Source organism: Lagenorhynchus albirostris, chromosome 2 (assembly GCF_949774975.1).
Source record: "Lagenorhynchus albirostris chromosome 2, mLagAlb1.1, whole genome shotgun sequence".
Taxonomy (NCBI): Eukaryota; Metazoa; Chordata; class Mammalia; order Artiodactyla; family Delphinidae; genus Lagenorhynchus; species Lagenorhynchus albirostris.
The window spans coordinates 58,632,541-58,654,323 of NC_083096.1; the positions used below are offsets into that span (position 1 = coordinate 58,632,541).

General features: G+C 39.4%; 1 protein-coding gene across 1 annotated transcript; it reads right to left on the reverse strand.

Annotated features, from left to right (window-relative positions):
* Positions 1-15,957: 15,957 nt before the first annotated feature.
* On the reverse strand, positions 15,958-21,064 carry LOC132515843 (negative elongation factor D-like). The gene is made up of 2 exons (XM_060142198.1): positions 21,026-21,064; positions 15,958-16,854 (listed from the first exon to the last, which is right to left on the reverse strand). Exons 1-2 carry the CDS (start codon positions 21,032-21,034, stop codon positions 16,405-16,407), a joined length of 459 nt encoding a protein of 152 aa, XP_059998181.1. The 5' UTR covers positions 21,035-21,064; the 3' UTR covers positions 15,958-16,404.
* Positions 21,065-21,783: the final 719 nt, after the last annotated feature.

Below are 21,783 nucleotides of genomic sequence, written 5' to 3' on the forward strand. Positions count from 1 at the left end.
AACTTTTAATCAATAACAGCTACTGTTTCTTGTACCGGGACTGTTTATGATTTAAAAGGGGAAAAAATTTAAATCAATCCTGATGTGAATGTTTTCCCTATTGAAGAGAAAAAGCAACACCCTGTGTCAAAGAGGGGGGTGTAGTTTCACATGTTTTAAAAATATATTAAAACAAATTAAATTTGAGATTGTTTTTTACCCTCATTTGTTATAGACAGAAAAGTAACGGCATAGGATGTTTTGGATTGATGAGTCAAGTTAGACTAATGAAAGCTCAGTCTATGTCTTCGCACCATTGTCTTTCCTGTTTACATTCATACTCTGGTAGAGATTAATAGGGCTAGGAGGGAATTTAGGGAAAAACATCTGTCTAAAGATGGCTGCCTAGGGAACCCTGTCACTGGGGCTGTTTAGGCATCAGCAAGAGGATGAACAGCTGGGAAGCCGTAGAGAGAATTCAAACAACAGAAGGGTGTTTAGATTATACTGGTGAGAAACTGATCATATGTGGAAGCCTATATGTAGAATCTACAAAAATAGGTCTGCTCTGGCTGAAGATTCTTGCCCCTTTCCCTGTACATATCCAAAAGGCAACCCTTGCCTGGAATCTCCAGGGTTTCACTGAAAAGGTTTGCAAACCCCAGTACCAGACATCTTTAAGGGGTGTTCCAATTCTCCCCTCAATGTTCCTTCCATTCCTCTAGGCTACATCATGTAGGTCTGACTGAACATCATAAATCCTAATAATACTGGTGGTCAGGTCTTCCTGCATCTTGAATCTCCCTTTAGCCAGTGAGAAATCAAACTGGTCTCTGCTGCATTATTTTGGCATGTTTGCACAAACCAGAAATAACTTCCCTAAAGCTTACTGAAATGAAATCATCTTTCACCTAATTGGGAAAGGCTATACAGGCTTTTGCCCAGTTTTAAAGAGTAATGTGATGGGGGGCGGGGAGCGGAAATGATGATGGGAGTGATTTCTTGACTGTTTTCTTTTACAGTTTGCTGAAATGGAACAAATCAATCCTGTCTTGCTTATTTATAAAACCTTAACACCAATGGGGTGGGGAGAATTAATGAGACCAGGCACAAGGAATGTGGAAATTTTCATTTCTAAACTGCTGGAACACAGACATGCATTAGTGTCTTGTGCTTTTCAAGGGCACTGAAGAAATGAGTTTTCTGCCTCTTACAACTTTTGGTGGAGAACACTCATTTGCACATAATTACTCACCACAATAGCTGGCAGCCAGGGGAAGGATCCAGCAAAGAAGCCCACATTTTTTAAGAACCAGGATACATATACCCGTAGAAGAACGCAGTGATAACTGTAGGGCCTCAGAAAAGAATAACCCTGTGACTAGTAACACAAAAATGGTAGCAGACTTACAAGGTGCATTTAATCTTCATGCTGCCTCTACAAAGTCAATATTTCCATTGAGGATCAAATGACCAATTCTGAGTCTCCAAAGGGTCAAATGACCTGTTCAAAGAGGCATAACTCACAATCGAAAGGGCCAGGATTTGAATTCAGGTCTATGTCTAAATCCCAAGTTCGTTCCATTTTTCTAAAAAATATTTTTCTGGGAAGTGAAGGAAGAAGTTTGATCTACATTAAATCCCATAGCAACTCAGTGTATAAAGAAAAGTTTTGATGTCTGTTTGGCCACAGTAGCAGTTGTACCTGCTGTGTTCTTCTGCTCTGGAACCCACTTATATACAGCTGATGTGCTCAAAACGCTTTGAAGACCGACCACTGTCGTCTCTGCCAGTGTTCACTATAAGGACACTGATCCCAGTGCTGAGGGTACCATCTCCCAGTGCCTCCAAAGCAGCCAGGTCTCAAAAGGGAATTGCGGCTCTTGGATCATCTCTGTGAAAAAGCCATGCTCTATTCCCCACCAAAAGAGGAGAATGGTCCTTTAAAGGAATATATACTGCATTTCACTCCTGTGCTCTAGAGCTACACTGCTTGAACTGCCCCATGTCACTGAATGTCTCAGGAAATTTTCCATTTCAGTTTTGTTAGTGCTTCTTCTTCGCATAGAGCTCAGACTTATGTCTCTGTGTCTGGGACAAGGGATGCCCTGGACTCCACACTTTTTTCCGTGTCCCACTTTTGTCCTCTGGGACAAAAGTCCTCAGTTACCCAAACAGCTTTAACTCCTGCCTATGATCTTTACTACTTGGCTGGAATTTATGTACTGTTCAGGTGGTAATAGCTAAGTGATCTTAATTAGGTTGAAGGCTCTTGGTTTAAAGAAGAAAGCCATCTAGCTCATTAGCTTCATGGCCCACAGCATCAAATAATTAAGCAACAGAGACAAATATAATATTAGAGTAACCTGATCTAAATATAGGAGCAAGACCTCATATCTCTTTTCCTTAATTTGTTTGGAGCTTTGGAAGATACACTTAAGAAGTATGTGCTCAGACTTCTGTCATTAATGATGAGCTGTTTGGAAATTTAATGATGGCATGTCAGACTCCAAGTAGGGAAGTGGAATCTTCCATTACCAAGGTCATTATTTATTAGTGCCTTAAATACTGTGGGTATCTAGTATATGGGACAAAGTGAGTCCAGGGGAAGAGCACTTGAAAGAAAAGAGAAATGACTACTTTTACTATCACCATTAGACCTGACAAGCAAGGACTTCTGCCCTTAACCCCATGTCTTAAGGAGCCCAGGCCTTTGGATCATTTTCCTCAACATTTTCTAGTCCCTTTCCAGTGCCTAGGAGCAGGTGAAGCCCACAGTGCCATCCAGACAAGACTTTCATTGCCAAGACAGAGATCCACATGGACCTCAGTCAACCCTCTATCCCATCTGTGAGGGTCAATCAGATGCCTCTAGAAGCTCTAAGACTGCTACCTATGGGGTCATCTCAGGACCCCAAGAGGCTGACCTGGCAAGTTGATCACTCCCACTGACTGGTGTGGAATTTCTTTGGCAGGACCACATGAGATTGGGCTTCAGATGGGGTTGACACTGATTTGGGGTGACTCAAATTGTTGATGTGAGTAGGGGTCCCGCAAAATGAAGTTTTCCAGAGCTTCACATTTCTTAGCATGATCTTGCCTGCCTTCAGGGAGTGAGCCATTCAAAACAATAGATTTCTCCTAGGGAGGCTCTTAACCTGATATAGTCCAACGTGACATTATTTTAAGCTCTCTGAGAAAGGGAATCAAGATACTTCCCCTCATTGCTTCCCAGAGGCTGGCACAGTGCTAAGCACATCATAGATATAAAAAAACATACTTGATTATTATTGAGATCGCTTCCATCTGTCCATCCATCCATTCATTAATCCATCCATTCATCCATTCATCTCCTCAGTAATTGTTTCTTCTAATATATAATTTCTCACAGTACAGGTGGATTCCCAGAGTTTCAAAAGCACAATGAATTGGAGATCAATAACATTACTAAAATCCCACTCTGAGAAAGACACATGGATGAATAAGGGCTAAAAATAAGGAAAACTGCACTGAAGGAGGAATACAGAGTAAACTTTTCTAAGATTAAAACTTGCATGTAGGAGGAAAATCTTATCCAAGTTTCAAGTAAAACAATATTGTCATTTTCCCAGAATTATAAAAACAGAGAAGCAGAGCAAGTGATTTTAATCTCTCTGAGAAAAGTGCACTTTGCTCATCAAGATGACAAGAATATAAAGTGTGTCTAATTATCTTTCTATAATTGAAAAAGTGTAAAATGTTATTATTCTGCTACAGATGTATTTAAAATATTATTTAACATTTTTTCCTGATTATAACAGATTAGGCTTTCTGTTTTGTTGTGTTGTTGTTTGCAAGGAACGCCTGAGCCACCTTTAGGAAGAGGGTTTACTGTGAGGTATATAGTTACTACAGTTGGCACAAGGAAACGATTAAAAATGGAAAACAGAGGCGGCTTTAGGGATCAACGGTCTCTCTCTCTCTCCTTCTCCCTCTATCTCTTTTTCCTTCTTTCTCCTCTCATCACCCTTGAAAAGTAGAGCCATCTCAAGGTGTACCAAAAAACCTAAGGATGAGGTAAGTTTAGGTCAGGTAACTACCCCAGACCATGAGAGTCACCTATGCCCAAAGAATAGTTGTTTGCTCTTAAGGTAAGGCTGGTTAGCAAATCAGACATATAAACAAAAATACAAATACTTAGGAAAAATAATTTTTGAATTCTTGCAATTCTACCCCCCAGAGACAATAGCCATATATAATTAAATATATTTCATTCAAGTTTCAATATAGGCATGTATATTCTCAATATTTTTAACCAATTTTGAATATTGTGATTCTATTTTATAGTTTACCTTTTTAGGGATATAGAGCTAGCAAGATAGCTAGATAGATATAGAGATAGATATAATAGGTATTATTAAATATACACTGAAATTCTTTTGTTTAACGGCTACTTAAAATGGCTATTGAATGAATGCACATAATTTACTTAATCCCCCTTTGTTCACTTTTATGATAATCTCTTATTTTTTTTTTTTTTTTTTTTTTTTGCGGTACGCGGGCCTCTCACTGTTGTGGCCTCTCCTGTTGCGGAGCACAGGCTCCAGACGCACAGGCTCAGCGGCCATGGCCCACGGGGCCAGCCGCTCCACGGCATGTGGGATCCTCCCGAACCGGGGCACGAACCCGTGTCCCCTGCATCGGCAGGCGAACTCTCAACCACTGCGCCACCAGGGAAGCCCAATCTCTTATTTTTTTTAAGCAAAGCCATAATGAAGAACTCTGTAGCTAAGATTTTGTGTGCATGCATAATTTCCTTAGAAGATATTTCTAAACTGGAATTTCTGTCAAAAAGGCTAAACTTTTAAAATGAAAGCTGTTGCAAATACTTCCATTTTTACAGAAATAGTTACGCCAATTAAGATCTTACATTCTGTGTTTAAGCATCTCTTTTATCATACCCAGTGAACACCAGGTGTTATGACTTTATTTTTCATTTCACTGTTACAACTTACTACATTTCATTAATTATACACTTGCAATTTAAAAGGGAAGATTGCTGCCATCAGTTTGATTCATCCCTTAGGGATAAATATCTCTCTACAAATCAGCCTTTTTTCAAGTTTCACTGAGAATACAGGGAGATAAGATTCACAGGGTTCCTAATTCTCCATGGAAGAAATCTTCTATGTTAGTTCTAATGCCTTAATATTTGCCTGGACCTGAACATTTAATTAATTTTTGGCTTATTCAAATATTAGGAGTTTATTGTGTGAATGGTTCCTCATTACCGTGAGCAATTGTTCTACATAATAGCATGCTTATGTTTTACTCTAAAACAAGGGTAGTTTTGTTTGTATGGTTGGTTAGTTAGTTGGTTGGTTGATGAGAGAAGAAAACTTGTAATTTCTTTAGAACATTCTTTTAATCAAACTGTTAGAGGGCTGATGGCTGACTAAGTCAGGACTCTGTTGCAAACCTTCTAGAGACACAAAAGGCTCTCCAGTAAGAGAGGAGCCTGGGTGTTTCCTCTCTTTTCCTTAAAAAAATTTTTTGTTGTAATTCATTATTTTTCTTGGATCAGATCTCTTAGGAAAGATGTGACTGTTTAAGTAATTGCTTTCTTCTGCATACTCCTTCAGGTTCAAGGGCAGAGCAATTCAATTGCACACTGTCTAACACCCCGCTTCCAAATAAGTGCTGTTCCCATCAATATATTCCATTTTCCTGGTCTTTGCCACGAGTTTTCCACACTAGAACCAATCTCTGGAATCTTCTCCATCTGATCTCATTTGCTTCTTATTAAATCCAGAGCTCTTTTGAAAATACTTTAATAAGTACTTTTGATCCCTCCATGTTTTTCAAGGATTTCTCAGTTTCTTCCAAACATTCAGCTGACAGATTTCTGGGAGCAGCCAATCTCACTTGGAGACACTTTAAGCTGATGATATCATCTGAACACCCAGGGAAAGGGCCTTTTGGGGGAGCTTTGTTAGCATGGGTGGCTGGGAGCCACGTTGGTCCTGTTCTTCATTTCTCTGGAAGTGAGTCAAGGAAGACAGGACTTTCAGACCTGCACTCCTTGCTTCCTGCAAATGAAAATGTTCTCTCAGAAACAATGGACTTTAATAAAATACAAGCAACTTCAAAGTGCCTATTTCCATCAGTTCTTGCTCTCCCAAGTGTGTTTCTTTCTTACTAGAGCAGCCCTTCTTGATTTCTCTACAATTTTCTGGGTGAACACCCTGAAGGCCCATTGGACTTTTCTCCCTCTGCAGAAGCGCTATTGACCTCTCTGTGGCTAAGAATGAAGATTCAGACCCATGCTAACGTTCCTGTGGAGATTTAAAGTCTCTCTGAAATAGGGAAATGCATTAGGGCAGAGAGCTAAGCCTCCTGGCTTCCGGACCCAGCTCTGCCTTCAGATTGCATTGTGTCTTTGAGATGTCATTAAGCATTTTGGGGGCTTCAGAGTTCTCATTTGTAAAATGAAAGAGTTAAAAATGCTTATATCTTCCTAAAGGTGAATTAGGATTTTAATCAGGAAGGAATTGTATATTTAATATGAAAAAAAAATGTTTAATGTGGCAATGTATTTTTGGATTCGGGAAAGAACATTGGGAAACATTTGAGTACTTTTCTATAGAATAATTTATGCAAAGTAAAGTTTGATAGCACAGTTTAGGTGTTAAAAGGCTCAGCAAATTGCTAGCTAGGCATGCCACACTGGAGTGTAATGGTTTCGAGCACAGATTTGGAGTCTGAGGGAGCTGCATTAGCTCTTTGGGCATGTCACATGATCTTGGGTAAATTCACCTTGCTCTTTAAGCTACAGACTCTTAATCCAAAAAAAAAATAAAACCCTGAAATCAAACCAAAACAAAATCCCGGAATAATAATATAGTAGTATTATTACTATTCCTTTTTACAATTACTTTTTTTTCATACTTGGGAACATCAAAGACAAAGTATATGAAGTGCTTTGCTTAGTAGATGGCACAAAGCTAATCCTTACTGATTATAAAAGTTATTACATACACTGTTTGAACTCTCACCATTTAATTTGATCAGTTTCTTCCTAGCTTGTGTAGGGATACATGTCAGTGTGTTTCTCTTTGCAAATTTGTTTTCAATCTGGTCAATATAAATATTCACTATATCTCAGTATATACAATATATACAAAGCTTCAAATGCTGAAGTATTTATCTGATCCATTCATCGAACACTTTTATTAAATATTTCCAACTGATTTTGAAAAAAAAAATCCCAGTTTACAGAAATCCTTTATAAAAATGTTTATTTTCATTGCGGGTAACATGGGCTACTTTACTAAGTAGTACTTCAAAAGGTCCAACATTTTTAAAAGCTGATTTCAAATAGCAAAGAGAGAAAACATGAACTGCCATGCCAAAGTACTTCATTAAAATTTTAAATCAGCTTTATCACAAAAGTTTGGAATTAGTTACTCTGTGTGTTAAATAAAAAACACAGTTGTACAGTTTGAAGCTACAGTTTCTATATCAACTGGTGGAATATCACAACGTGTTTCAACATAGTTATGAAGTATGTGTGCATAATATCCAATTCCAAGGGCACCTCTCCTTCATAGCTTCTTAATTTATTAAGAACATTGTGTTTCACCAAAATGTGTGCTGTATTATCATTGCAAAAACATAATTTATCTTCAATGTCAAATGTTTTCACTGAATTTATATTACAATAACATCAAATATTTCACTGTCAAGAGAATGAGTTTCTAAAATGTTGGCTTTGATTACATGAAATTGATGAAAAAAGAAGCATAATTGAGATGAGCTAATTTTCTGTTTGGACTATTTGATGACCAACATAAAATTCTCATTATTTAACTGTGAATTTCTTCTTCTGCTCATGAAGCCACACACCAACAGCTATTACTTTATTTTGAATTCATGCACACAAAACAAATCTTGGAATAAATAATGAGTGAAAGTGATTTAGAATAGCCATTTGATCTAAATGAAAAGTTGTATCTCACCAAATGATACGAAGGGTACTTTCTTCGGTTGTAAATAGGGCCCAGTCTGTATAAATTAGTTACTAACTTTTGAAGTAACTGCTGATGCTTCTCCAGCAGATTTGTGTCTTTTGGTTTTCATGTGGTCGTTTATACCACTATGACCCCATGGTGGATAGTAAATGTCAACAAACATTTTGTGCAAGTTACATGTTCATCATTAACTCTCCTGAGTAATCAAAATTCACTTCCTCTTTTTCAACTAAACCTATACTTCCTTTTTTAAACTTATTGCTGCTAAAAGTGATTATTGCAGAATAAAAAAGCATTGTCAAATAATAAAATAAATAGTTGTCGATTTTACAACAACAATGTTATTTTACTGTACAATAACTGACAAAACAACAGTACCCAACTGTTTAAACTGTTCTCTTCCTGCTTCACAGACAGGACTGCCCTGTTTTTATTTCCTCCACTTGTTTCACATGTACCTAAACTATAATTTGCCACATTTCTTATTCTCAGTCACCTTGCTGACTGTGACCTGGTGGCTTCCTGTATTTTGCAGCCCTTGCAACTGGCCACAGTACAACTGATTGCCACACCAGACGGCCAGCAGTGGTAGAGTGTCGAATACACCTAGAACTATCAGAGACTGAAAGAGGTCAGCTGTACCTAACAATTCATGTCTGAGTATACTTCATTTTATCAGAAAACTGTTTTTGAAAGGGAGGTATGAAGGACTGGGGAAAGGTGAGGCAAAGCGAGACGAGCTATCACTGGGCATCTTTCAGATTTAGCCCGCATATGAGAATAAGAACCCTGTGCCCTACAAGTATGTCTCACCCACTACTGGACAAGACTATGGTAGAAGCTAGAGGAACAAAGGAGAGATCTGCCCAACTGTTTAAAGCTTATTCTAAGGCAATTATTACAGTAAAATTTTATTGTACAATGAAAAGTCTGGATCAGATACTAAACCAGATGGGAAACCAGGGCAATACACATAAACTAGTATTGTTCTGGGCTCATGATCACACCATAGAGTCATTTCAAAACTATCTGGGCTTACTCTTTCTGGTTCAAGGAGAAAGAGTTACGACTTGTAGGTAGAGGTCACTGGAAGATGGATTTTAAATAAATACCAGGAAGAGTTTCTCAAAATGGTACTGACAGTAGAGAAGTCCTCATCACTGGAAGTGCTAAATCTGAGCACAGATATTACAGAGGGAACCACAGTTGAACAAGGTGAACTCTAAGGCCTCTTCTAAAGGTTTCATGTGTCTTGATCAATGTACTGTTATAAGTAGATCTTAAAGGGAAAGAATCTCAGCCCTGAGAATGTTGGAATTGTTTCAGCAGATGGCAAAAGAAGGGGAAAAACACCTCTTTCATGAGCTTACATATTCTTCCAAAGACTTTTAATGGGTTTAGTATACTGGGAGAATCTAGTCGTCCTTAGAGTAGCCGCAGAAAAGAATACACTTTTGATTGAAAGGAAGGGATCTTAAAATGTCATCAAATCTAGAGTTGACTTAGTCGCAACGCTTGACACATGACTGATACAGAAGAATCTTTTGGAAATATTAAGCTTTCTGAATATCATCTATATAATGAAGTTTGTATTATCTCCTCAGTTCCAGGCAGACCAACAAGGTCTGACATCTAATAATGGAGAGAAGAGAATGCCAGTTACTTGTCTTCTTTTGTGATAGTATAGAAGCTGTGCAATTACTTGAAAGATGAGTGGATGTGAAATAAAAGCCATTTTGTGTACTGTTTAGAGTTGTCTGATACTGTTTGCACTCAATTTATGATATAATTACTTTCATTAATTTTCATTTTCTTGAAAGATAAGCATCATAGAATGGTTCTCCCAGTGAATGGCTACATTCTTGGTTCTTGATAGAGAACTCTGATGTAAATCTCATAGAGCAACTTGTAAATGGCAGTTCTTTTTAACCTGAATACTTCCCAATCCTTTTTGTCTGCCTGTGAAGCCCTAGGCAATACAAAGTAGAATAGAATTTTTTTTTGTAAACTGGAATTACCAATTCATTTGAAACTACACCTGGTGAAATATAAGGCATTACCACTACAAATAAACTAAGCCATAGGTCCTGGTTTAAAAAAAAACCCCAAAACAGGCTCTAAATTTCAATCATAGTTCTGCCTTTACTAGCTTAGTGACTTTAGACAAGTTATGTAAATTCTTCTGGACATGTTTCTCCATTGTTCCCCTCCAACTACACTTCCCCAACTAGACATGTTGGGAAATTTTTCATGGTGGAAGAGAATTCAGTTTCATCAACGTGTTTACAGTGTGCTCTATGCCCCAGGCACTGCTACAGACAACCTGGGGAAGAGAGGGAAATTTTAAAAAGGAATAGAAAGTGTTTCTTGCCCTACAGAAAAGGAACAGTGATTAGCCCCGTATGGTTCTCAAATACATGCATTATAGTAGCCCAGACGGGAACGTCCTAATTGAGGCTATGGCATTAAAACTTGCCTGTATACAGGGGGTGGGGGTAAAATGTCAGCTATTCCATCTCTGAGACAAAAAAAAGAAAAAAAGTGTGGTAAAAGAACAGCCAGGTAATCCTTAGATAACACTCTTAGAGGACAAAATTATAATCACTTGCTGAAATCCCAAAAGGTGTGTCCCAGAACAATTTGCAGACTTCCACCACGGAGCCTAAGCACAGGACTTAACTAACAGGTCCAGAAGGGAGAACATCTTCTCTGTGAGTAATTGAGCGGGAACAGGACAGTCCAGTGGGCCGACCACAGGCTTAGTTTCACACTCCTGAGTTATCCCGGCTTGGTTGTTGCATTGCTTGGGGACATTCAGGAAGCTGCTTCATCTCTACATGTCACCATCTATGAGATGGAGTTGTAATTTTAATGAACGTGTAGGGGAATTTAGGAGATTACTACACAGCTTGAAGTCAAGATTTGGAAGAAAGTCTGCTGTTTTTAGAAGCAAGAGACTTTAAAGTAACACAATAATTTATTTTTATTTTACACTGGTACAGTTGATTCTCATTATTCATGGGTTCCATATTTACAGATTTGCCTACTCGCTAAAATTTATTTGTAACTTCCAAATAAATATTTGTGGTCCTTTCATAGTCATTCTTGGCTGTGCACCGAGTGTCAAAAAATTTGAATAGCCTGTTGCACACGTTCCCAGCTGAGGCTGGACAAGGCGACGCTCTGCCTTCTTATTTCAACTCTCAAACTGTAAACGTGTCCCTTCCACAGTCTATTTAATGCCGTGTTTTTAGCATTTTGTACTTTTTGTTGGTGAATTCATCTGTTTGCAATGGTCCCCAAGCAGAGTGCTGAAATGCTGTGCTCCCAAGCACAAGAAGGCTGTAATGTACCTTATGGAGAAAATAAATGTTAGATAAGTTTTATTCAGGCACAAGTTTATAGTGCTGTTGGCCATGAGTTCAACGTTAATAAATTAACAATATATATTAAATAAGGAGTCTTTAAATAGACACACATATAAAACAAGGTTAGGTATTGATCAGTTGATGAAAATGTTGTGCTCTGAGGCTTGCAGGAACCTAACTCTGTATTTCCCCTAAGAGCATGGTTCAGTGTTTGCTAATTCAGTGTTCTTGGCTACTTAGAGGACATAATGGCTGCAGGTAATGAGAATCAGATGTATCTATCATTGGTTATCCTGATGTGTTCTCCTTAGAAAAATCACCTCCAGGGATGAAGGAGAGTTTAGTGATCATTTATTCAAACTCCATAATTGTACATTAGAGAAAATGAGAGTGTAGAGATGTGACTTGATCCAGGTCCCTAAGCAAGAAGAGTCAGGCAGAACCTGGACCAGAACGAGGTGCATCAGCCCTCAAGCCCATCCTTATACCACCAGACCACACTGGTTTTCCTGTGGAAGTGTTACCAAGGTCATGTTCGGCTACTCGCTGCACAACAGGCCAATGGGTCAAGTGACAAGGTGTTGAGGCAAAGAAAGTGACTTTATTCGAGAAAGCATGCTAACCAAGAAGACGGTGGACTAGTGTCCTTAGAAACCATCTTGACATCGTGGTGCAGGCAAAGGACTGTTAAGGACAATGTGAGAGATGGGCTGCAGGGTGTGTGAGCAGCTCGCGCACAGTTCTTGAATTGGTTGGCATCAGGGTGAAGTTGTGAGCATCACCAATCTTCTGCTTTCAGCTGGTCTGGGGTCTCTGCGCTTGAGGTCAGCAGGTTTTTTTTTTTTTTTTTGCGGTACGCGGGCCTGTCACTGTTGTGGCCTCTCCCGTTGCGGAGCACAGGCTCCGGATGCGCAGGCTCAGCGGCCATGGCTCACGGGCCCAGCCGCTCCGCGGCATGTGGGATCTTCCCGGACCGGGGCACGAATCCGCGTCCCCTGCATCGGCAGGCGGACTCCCAACCACTGCGCCACCAGGGAAGCCCAAGGTCAGCAGTTTTTATCTGGTGGGGTCTGCTTCCTGAGCAAACAATTTGGGAATGGGTGTCAGAGAATGCGGCTGGTTTATAGTCTAAATTGTTACCAGTTTCCCGTCCCAAAGGCTGTCCTTTGTTTCTAAATCTTCACTTCCTAATCATTCACTCTTGAGCCAGTCTTTTGGGGGTCAGGGAAGGCCTGGGAGACTAAAGCAAAAGGCTTTCACTTGAAAGGACAGGGACGCAGAGGCTTGTATGAGGTTTCATAAGCATGGGGAAGGGAATACTTTGGGAGGTGCACTCGAGTGGGGTGAGATAAAACATGACTTCCCACGAGCCTTGTGCTACAGGCTTCATGTCCTTCATGTCCAGCAGTGTTTACCTCTCTGGTGATGGTAAGAGGGTGACTGCATAGCTCATGTACCTAAGCTTAAAGAAAGAGGTGCCCTGGCATCATGCTTGAGGGCAGCCTCGTACTCTACAGTAAGTGGCCCCTGTGATCCATATCAGGACTAAATGAGATCAACATTTATAGAAAAAAATTCTTCTTCTAAAATCTTCACTATTGTCCTACCCATGTTTTGGTTATGAGATTAAGTCAGCCCATCTTGGGAGTAGCTAAAAAAGCTTTGCTCTTGGATACATTTTCCTCTAAATTCCTGAGGACCAAGCAGAAGTCACTTACTCTAAATTAAGGTAAGAGAGATTCGGTTAATATTTAAGCCAAACTAGGTGACCCAGGTAAAGATGAGGCAGAGGGAGTGAACTATCTAGAGATCTTGGAGGAGCATGAAGGTGACTATGTGTCCTGAATGATGTCATTAAATTCAGTGAACACTTGAGTATCTATTAAGTACAAAGCATATTGCTTTTTGCTCTAATATTCATCTCTTGAGGTCTATATCGTGGTAATACCGTTATAATCCCAAATTCATTCTGATTGTCAATCAGTTTGATGAGATGATAACAATAAATAAGTACGATCTATTCAAAATCATAGTTTTAGCTCTAATCTTTTTCTTGGCACCTTTCCTTCTCTTCTCAGTGTATACTTGAAAGTATCTTCCCTAGAAACACAAAGAACCAATAAACCAAAGTTTCTCAGTATAGAAAGTCAGTGTCTAAGAGTGAGAGTCTGCAGTCCAGGTCCTTGAGCCAGATCTCGAGCCAACTTAACCTGATCTGTCCCTTGGAACTTGGGCACTTCTATTTATAGCCCCAGGGTAATCATTATGTAATGCAGTTGTAAGTGGAATGTAAAAAATAACTTAATTTGTAGGTGCACTGAGAAATTGGGGGGAAATTTTAGAGCTAAGGCCTGCATTATTTTGTCATCGAGTTTTCTTCTAGTCAGGTATAATTTGTCAAACAGCATTAACTGTCAAATGCCATTGGTATCACTTTGTCAACAGATTTCAATCTTCTGAGAAAAAAATAAAAGAATTAACACTGATGTTTACCACATGACACATAGTGCTCTGGACTCTTCTACCAGTTATCTTATTTAACGCTCATAGAAAACAGTCCAAGTGTATGCTTTTCTCTCCATTTTATAGGTTATAAAAAAAGAACTGAAACAAAGAGATTATGTAATTTTTCTTAGGTCACTAAGTAATGGAGCCAGCATTTATATCCAAGGATATCTTGATCCAAATACCATCTTCTTTTCACTTTATCACATGGCCTTCCCCTGTTCATCTGTTTTCCATGTAATTCATGGAGATTCCAGGCATTGTTTCTCAGTGTGTGACCCATGGACCATGTGGGTCAGAATCACCTGGGATACTTATTAATGACATAAATGCCTAGACTCCATCCCTGAACCACAGGTGACTCTCAATGGATGAGGTCCCAGAATTTGCTTTGTTAACAAGCTTCGCAAGAGCTTCCTACGCACTTTGAAGTTTGAGAGACAATGACCTACATAATCCTACACATCCAAAGGGCTGGAGTAATAGAGAATATTACAAAATCTGCACCAAAGATACTGGTGTTTCTAGGTGCTGCTAGTGCCCTGCCCATAACCCTTGAGTCTTACCTGTGTCACTCAAGACAGCCAGCCTCAATTGTGTCTGCATGACCTTCTCCTGGGGCTTTCCTCCAAGCCTCAGATAGGATTCTGCCTGTGCTCACGGCAGACAAGAAGTACCAGGGAATTAACTACCCCAACTCCACCATCCCTCTGCTCTTAACCAATGGCTGGTTGGAACTCGGGTATAAATCCTCCAGCTGTATGACTTCCTGGACGGGTGCCTCTGAGGTCTGTGTTCTCCACTGTTTTCCAGAGATGATCCCCTACAAGATTATGTTCCAGTCACCCATGGCGGTGACTGGCTTTACTACGTCACCCTTTACATGTTCTTTCCTGTCTTGTTCCCCCACTTTTCTATGAATATTTGCTGCTTGCCTTTTTATACTATTGAATATTTGCATTTGAATCCTTATCTCTGGGTCTGCTTCTGGGAGAGCACGAAACCAGACAACATTTAGCTAAAAACCTAATTGTAGCACTCACCTCTTATGTGTTAGGCTATCATATTTCTCTCTCCGCCACTTCACTAAGAGAACCGTTAACCGCTGAACTAATTTTAACTATCTCTGCAGGTGCCTATTGAGAAAGTACATGCCAGACTGTGTGGAAGTTGCTCTGTGGCTGCTTCTTCGTCTATCAACTTCAGCCATCCTTCTTAATGAAGTTAGGAGTATAAGATGGTGAACTCAGTCAGACGTGGGTCAAATTCTGACTCTGCTGTCTATTAGTTTTGTAACCTTGGCAAGTTTCTAAGCATCTTTAGGCTTCTGTGCTCTCATCTATAAAAATAAGAATAAAATCTACCTCAGACACTTGGTGAGAGGATTAAATGAAAGAATAAATGTGGAGCTTGACCCATAAAAGGTTATCAAGAATGTATGTTTGTTTGCTCTACTCCTTCCTCAGGTCCCCTTATTTCCTGAAGGTATGGTAGCCCCTCTAGTCCCTGGGGATCTATCACTTTACCTGAACTTGATGGTTCTTGTTGATCATGCCATTTATATTTATTTCCATGAAAAACTAACAATACCTCCTAAGAGCTAATGTCTAATGTCTGTTCTACAATGAGATTGTAGATTTCCTGATTGCGACTATATCTTAAATTCATTTATATATCTCTGATATTATGCCTTACACATTGAGGATGCTTGGTCAATATTTCTGTTGACTTGTTCATGAATCAGTGATCATTAGCAACTTCAAACTTAATGATCTATATTTGATATTTGCATGCTATATCAAGATTGTATAGTTGACACCAGCCCTTGGCAGTGCTGAACTTCTCTGGACCTGGCAGGGAAGGATGAAAATCAACATCTCATTCCTCCAAGGAGGGCTGGAATTCCCAGAAAGTTCAAGATGTAAAGGGTGTAAGGTTTGGCAGGAAGTACTTTTCAGAACTTCTTGACAAACATAAAGGCCATAGAAGGACCAAGACCTTGCTGAAATCTTCTGCCAAATGGTCATGGTTTCTTTTTTTTTTTGAATCTGAGTGCTTTATTTACACACGAAAACAACATTAACACCGGGACCTACACCTTCCAACCACAGAAGGGCATTTTATTTGTTCTCGGAAAATGAAAGCAATTGCAATAATATGAACTAACCAATGGAGCCTTGTGAGAAAACCAATCAACTCTGAAAATAGTTCATCTAAGTGTCTCAGTTTCTGAATTTCCACCACCCAAGGGGCTGACAGTTGGCTACATCCCAAGAGGTAAGGGGAACCTAGTTCCACTACAGGGAGAAATGAATACTGTAAACAGGACTTGGGGGCAGCCCTGGACTCACGAGGAGAGGGAACTCTTCCTAATAGCCGTTACACTGCTAACATCTTCCTTTTTAAAAAAGTTATCCACCTCCTCCCACCAGAGCCCATTTCCAAGATGCTGACTGGGCCTCTTCAACAATAGCTTCTGGAAAGGGTTTATCCACAGCAGGTCTCCTGGAATGTTCTGCTCCAGCTCTGGAGGATGCTCTGAATCAGTTCACCAAGATGAAGTTAGACTTGCAGTGAGCTATAAACTCTGTCACAGGGTCGTGTTCACCTTCTGTTTTAATGGTGCCGGCGATGCTGTCGTTCTCCAGGATAGGAAGGAAAAGCTGCACAAAGTCAGAGGTGTAGGGGGGCGTGATGATGTCGAGCACCTCAGTCACAAAGTGGCGAATGAGGGAGATGTCGGTGTCCAGCTTCTCCAGACACTTGCGGATGTAACTGACCACGGGGAGCGCGTAGCCCCTGCTCAGCAGGTGCACCATCCTGTCCAGGAGGGTCTTCTTTGACTCGAGCTGCTCCATCACGTCCAGCTGGGAGTGCTCCGTGTCGAAGAGCTTCACCAGCAGCTGCAGGACCTGCGGGTGGAGGAGCTGGTAGCATGCGCTGATCTCGTCCAGCAGCGCCAGGTGCGCCGGGGTGTGGTCCGTCTGCAGCTTCTTGATGGAGACAAGGGATGTCTGTCAAGAATATGGTGGTCTCGCTGCAAAAGCTGTCACGTGGCTCCTCACCCCTAAGATGAAATCTATTCTAATGTGTGACCGTTTACTTATTTTCCTGCTTCCACCCATCAGGCCCAATCCCTGCATTATATTACCGATTCTTATTACTACATCCTGGAAGGCATCCTGAAAGTTCCCTTTTATGCTGTTTTGTAAAAAATGCATGTGATACCTTATTCTTTTTCATTCAGATTTCTTTCTGCTTCCCCTCATAAATTATTTTGCAAAATAATTTCCATGACTGCTCTTTAAATTTCAAATGCTCTTGCTTCCTTTCACAAAATCAGGTCCATTTGCAACTTTCCAACTTTGTTTTATATTCTGTAATTTCTGGAGACACGACCAAACCACAGCTTTCTTTGAATACATTGGTGCAATCAAGTATTTAAATTATAATTATTACCAGTTTTATGAAAGAATCTCTTTGATTCCGGCTTCCTTTGTGCCTCCACTTACAACTCAAGAGACTTTAAAAAAGGCTACCTCTTTTCTCCACCATTCCCTTCTCCAGGCCTAGAAGTGCTTTTGTTCTTAGCAGTGTTCTTTCTGCCTGTCATTCAAGTTAAACTTGGTGGAAAGATCACAGTTAGTGATTATTTTTTACCTAGGAGGAAAAAAAAGCTAATGATCTGTGTATACCCGGCCACAATCATAGCACTCTCCCTAAGAGTTAAAAGCACCCTTCGGCTGTCAGGACAACATAGATACCTGGTCCCACACAGCTTCAGGATCTTTCTGTCACAGAGCCACTACGTGTGTTATACGGTATGGATTCTGAAGTAACCAGAACTAGGCAAGGTGAATGGACTTCTTGAGGGTTTCCCTAAATTGTACATTAGCCACTAAGAAGTCATAAAAGGTATCATCTTGCTTAAAAATCCAGGAAGCTTTCGATGGGGGTGGAAGCATTCTATAGATTTGGCACTCAGCACGACCACGGAGGTTGAGTAATATAAATAGTAGAGCTCTGAAGAATACGGGCCTGGTTTCAATATCACATTCTGGTCTTACGGTCCAGCAAAGTACAATAAGTTGAGGCTCAGGAAAATGAACTACAATCTGGGGAACATATGAAGAATGATCAGGGAGTGATTTATGTACTCATCTTGGTAATGATAAAAGTGTTGGGTGAAGAGCAATATATAGAGGGAATCTATCTTGTCCTATTGTGATCTGTAATTGTGTTCTTTTCTTGCAGCTTTTAGGTACCAAACCCAGGTGTCAATTATAATGACTGTTTTCATGTTCACTTAAGTGAAGTTCCAGACCTTCCCTGGGTCACTCAGTTCTAAAAGTTGTCTAGGCCAAAAAGCTTTGCCTAAATGAAGCTTGCATTATTTTCTGCCCTATAATTGTAAAGGATTTTTTTATGCGCATCAAACGGCAGTTAAGATATTATCCAGCCACACTGTCTTGGAAGCATTCTCCATGAAGTGACTAATGATGCATTCCTAATAAATAACACTCCAGAGAAAATAAGGTACATGTTTCCTAAATGTGAAACTCCACTTCTGTGGTCATTAGAAGAAAGAAGTCTATATGAAACCTTATTTTTTACTTCAACTCCTGGGAAGACTCAGGGTATTTTTAATTAATGGAGGAAGGAATTTATAAAAATCAAGTCTTTCCTTCCTTATAAATACTAGATTAGAAAAAGAGCAAAGGACCTTAAAAGCCAAAACCAAACTATCAAATCAGTTCAAAAGGATTAAGTTTCCTAAACTTAGAGAAGGTGGAATTAATGTTCATTTCTTCCATTTCATAAACTTTCTGGTAATTTAACCCATTAGAGGAAAAGTTATATTTTTTTGTAATTTGGTGCATTTTCTCAAGTAATATGCTACAATGATTAGATTCAAAATGAAGGATAATGGACACAAGTCCCTTAAGAGTGCTTCCGGTTCTTTGTAGAAATATCTGTTTACACCTTGCTGAGGCTAGGTTGAATGAAAGTTATATCTTACACATTGATTCTTGGTCCCATGAACTATTTCCTTTCTGGAAGTCTTTGTGCTTCCTCACTGTGGTGTTGCTTGAGATGCCTTCAAAGACCCCTATCCCACCATCATAAGATAGTTTCCAGTCCCAACCTCAGCAATCAGTTGATCATCAAGGTTTTGAAGAAAACAGGATGGTATCAATCACTTTGTATGAGAACCTTGTGAGAAAATGTTCCAGAAGAATTATATTCCAGTGCAAAGGGCTTACAGGACAAGGGGGATTAAAGAGAAGCTGTCCATCATCTATCTCAGCTTGAGAATTAAGGAAGATAAGCTTGGGAAAATGTCTGGCACACAGAAAATTCTCAACAGATGTTGGTTTCTTTTTACCTTTCTCAGAGCTTCGTAGTTTTATCCAAAAGTTGCCAATAACACATGATGTTCACTGTTGTTATTTAAACCAAATTTCATGTGAGAACAATAGTATCAAAATGGGAAGAAATTTTAAACTATCTTCTTTTGACTGATTATAAGTGGCATTTTGGTGTGAAAGTGTACTTTAAAGATACTTTCAAGACTCTTAATATATATAGGTAAAGTTATATATACACGTCTATATGTGTTTGTTTATGATTAAGAGATCTCCCACAAAATATTATACCAATTTATAGTCCTATCTGCAGTGTATGCAAATGCTCATCTCTCAAAAGGAGAACATTTCAAAGCCAAATAAACAATAACTAGAGAGAATTCAATGCAGAGAATAAAAAAGTTGTAATGCAAATCAGTTTTCTTTTCCTACCACATATTTGAAAGACTGGGGAGAATGCTGAGGAAGGGAGGTTAAATAGACATCTTCTACACACATCAAATTTTGGCCACATTCTTGCGAGGAAAAAATGAACAGAGCATTGAAACGTTTGTGCCTTCAGAAAGCTGGTAAGACGTAATGGCACAAGAGATGATACGTGATTCTGTGCATGCCATCACGTAGCTCCTTCCCTCCCTTTGCCCACAGAAAATGACAGGATTTGGCCTGCTTACAGCTCTGGATATATGGGGATGATGTTCCCCACATGGCCAAAGGGAAATGACTCAGACATCTGCATTCCTGAGGCCAGCTGAGTGGCGTGGTCTTTGTGAATTTCTGAAAGTTTGAATCAAGGTAGCCACGGGAGTGGTGTTGCAGAAGATTAATTTGAAATTGTTTTTCTCCAGGTTTAGAATGCACAAGTTGTTTTAGAAAACATTGGTTGCCAGGCACATTGACCATTTTTCTATGTGGGTTTGTCACATCATCTTTCTTCAGATAATATTTCTTCAGATTATTGAAAAGATATGTGAGTTGTATTTTCAAGTCTTTTAAAAATTTAAACAAAGAAGAATATAAAATCTCCAAGAAGTTCATCACCCAGAGATAGAGTATCGTTTCCTTTATGGTGTATTTACTTCCAATCTTTGTGTGTGTGTGTGTGTGTGTGTGTGTGTGTGTGTCTTTGTGTTTCTTTTACATAATTAAAACCATATTGTACGCACAGTTTTATGTCTTACTTTTTCACCTAAATATAATATTGTGATAAAACATTCTTTGGAAACTTGTTATTTAATGGATGTCTACTATTTCACTGTATCAATATTTATTGTATCAATAAATAGTTATTTCATTGTATCAATATTTATTGTATCAATAAAATATTTAAATTATTTAAAATTTTCCTATTGTTGAGTGTTACATTTTCTTCCATTATTTTACTAACATGAATAACACACTGATGAACATCTTCTAACAGAAATCTTTGCTGCATTTCTGACTATTTCCCTAAGGTATGTTTTTCAAGAAATACATGTTTGTTATTTCTGAGAAAAGGAACTGATGTCTAAAGCTGGAACCAAGAAGTTTTTTTCTCTTATTTCATTTACTTTCTGCCTGTGTGTTATAGGGCCATCATTTCTTTATGGATTCTATTTTTTGTTTGTTTTAACACTATAGGCATTGTTTTAATGACCTCTCAGCTTCTAGAAGATTCTTCTAGCTCACCTCTCTCATCCTGACTGATCATTAACCTCAAATCCCCACACCCGTTTGCCAGGCATAAAATGTTCCCCATGGACTGGGGCTTCTTTCAGGACAGCCATCTCTCTGATCCTCAAGTTCCCTCCAACCATACCTGACACATCCTGCTTGGACGCTGAGGCCACTTCCAGTGATTCAGGTCCTTCTCCCTCAGATCTCAGATTTGATCCCAGCTTGGTTCACTTGTAATGAAAAACCAAAGGTGTGGTTCCCCAGAGCCTTCACGACTGCACTGCTTTCCAATTCTGCCCAGCACGAGGCTCACACTTGCATAGCATTTACGTTGAAGCCGAAAAGACAAACACCCTGAACAGGTCCAGAGAGCCAGTGATGGGAAAAACCGTGGAAATGGTTGAAATTTATGAATTATTACTCTTGAAAATGAAACCAAAAAGAAGCAGAGCTACCGTGCACGTGAAGCCCATGTGAAATGCAGTGAGCTTTACTGGATTGAGTTTGAAATTTAGTATTAAAAGACTGAGGTTCTGTTTCAGTTATGTGATTTTATGAAAGCAGTTTTATCTTCTTGGGCCTGCTTCTACCCAACAGAAAATAGAAATTAATATTCCCCACTCCCTCACTAACACAATATAATCTTTGAAAATGTAAAAATTCATACGAAGTGTTTTGTATTCCTCAGAGAAAAAGGAGGTAACAGATGGCTATTTTTCCTAAAACTAGGACTCAGATAAATCTGGTGTTGCATTTGGCATTATTGCCTAAATACATGACAATAATTTATTGTTGGCATAGAGCTTCTTGGTGACATGAGGCATGTCTAGAAGTACCAACTCCTTTAAGATATATCCAACTAGTGTACATCAATCACCCCCTGCTGCTCAAGTAATTGGC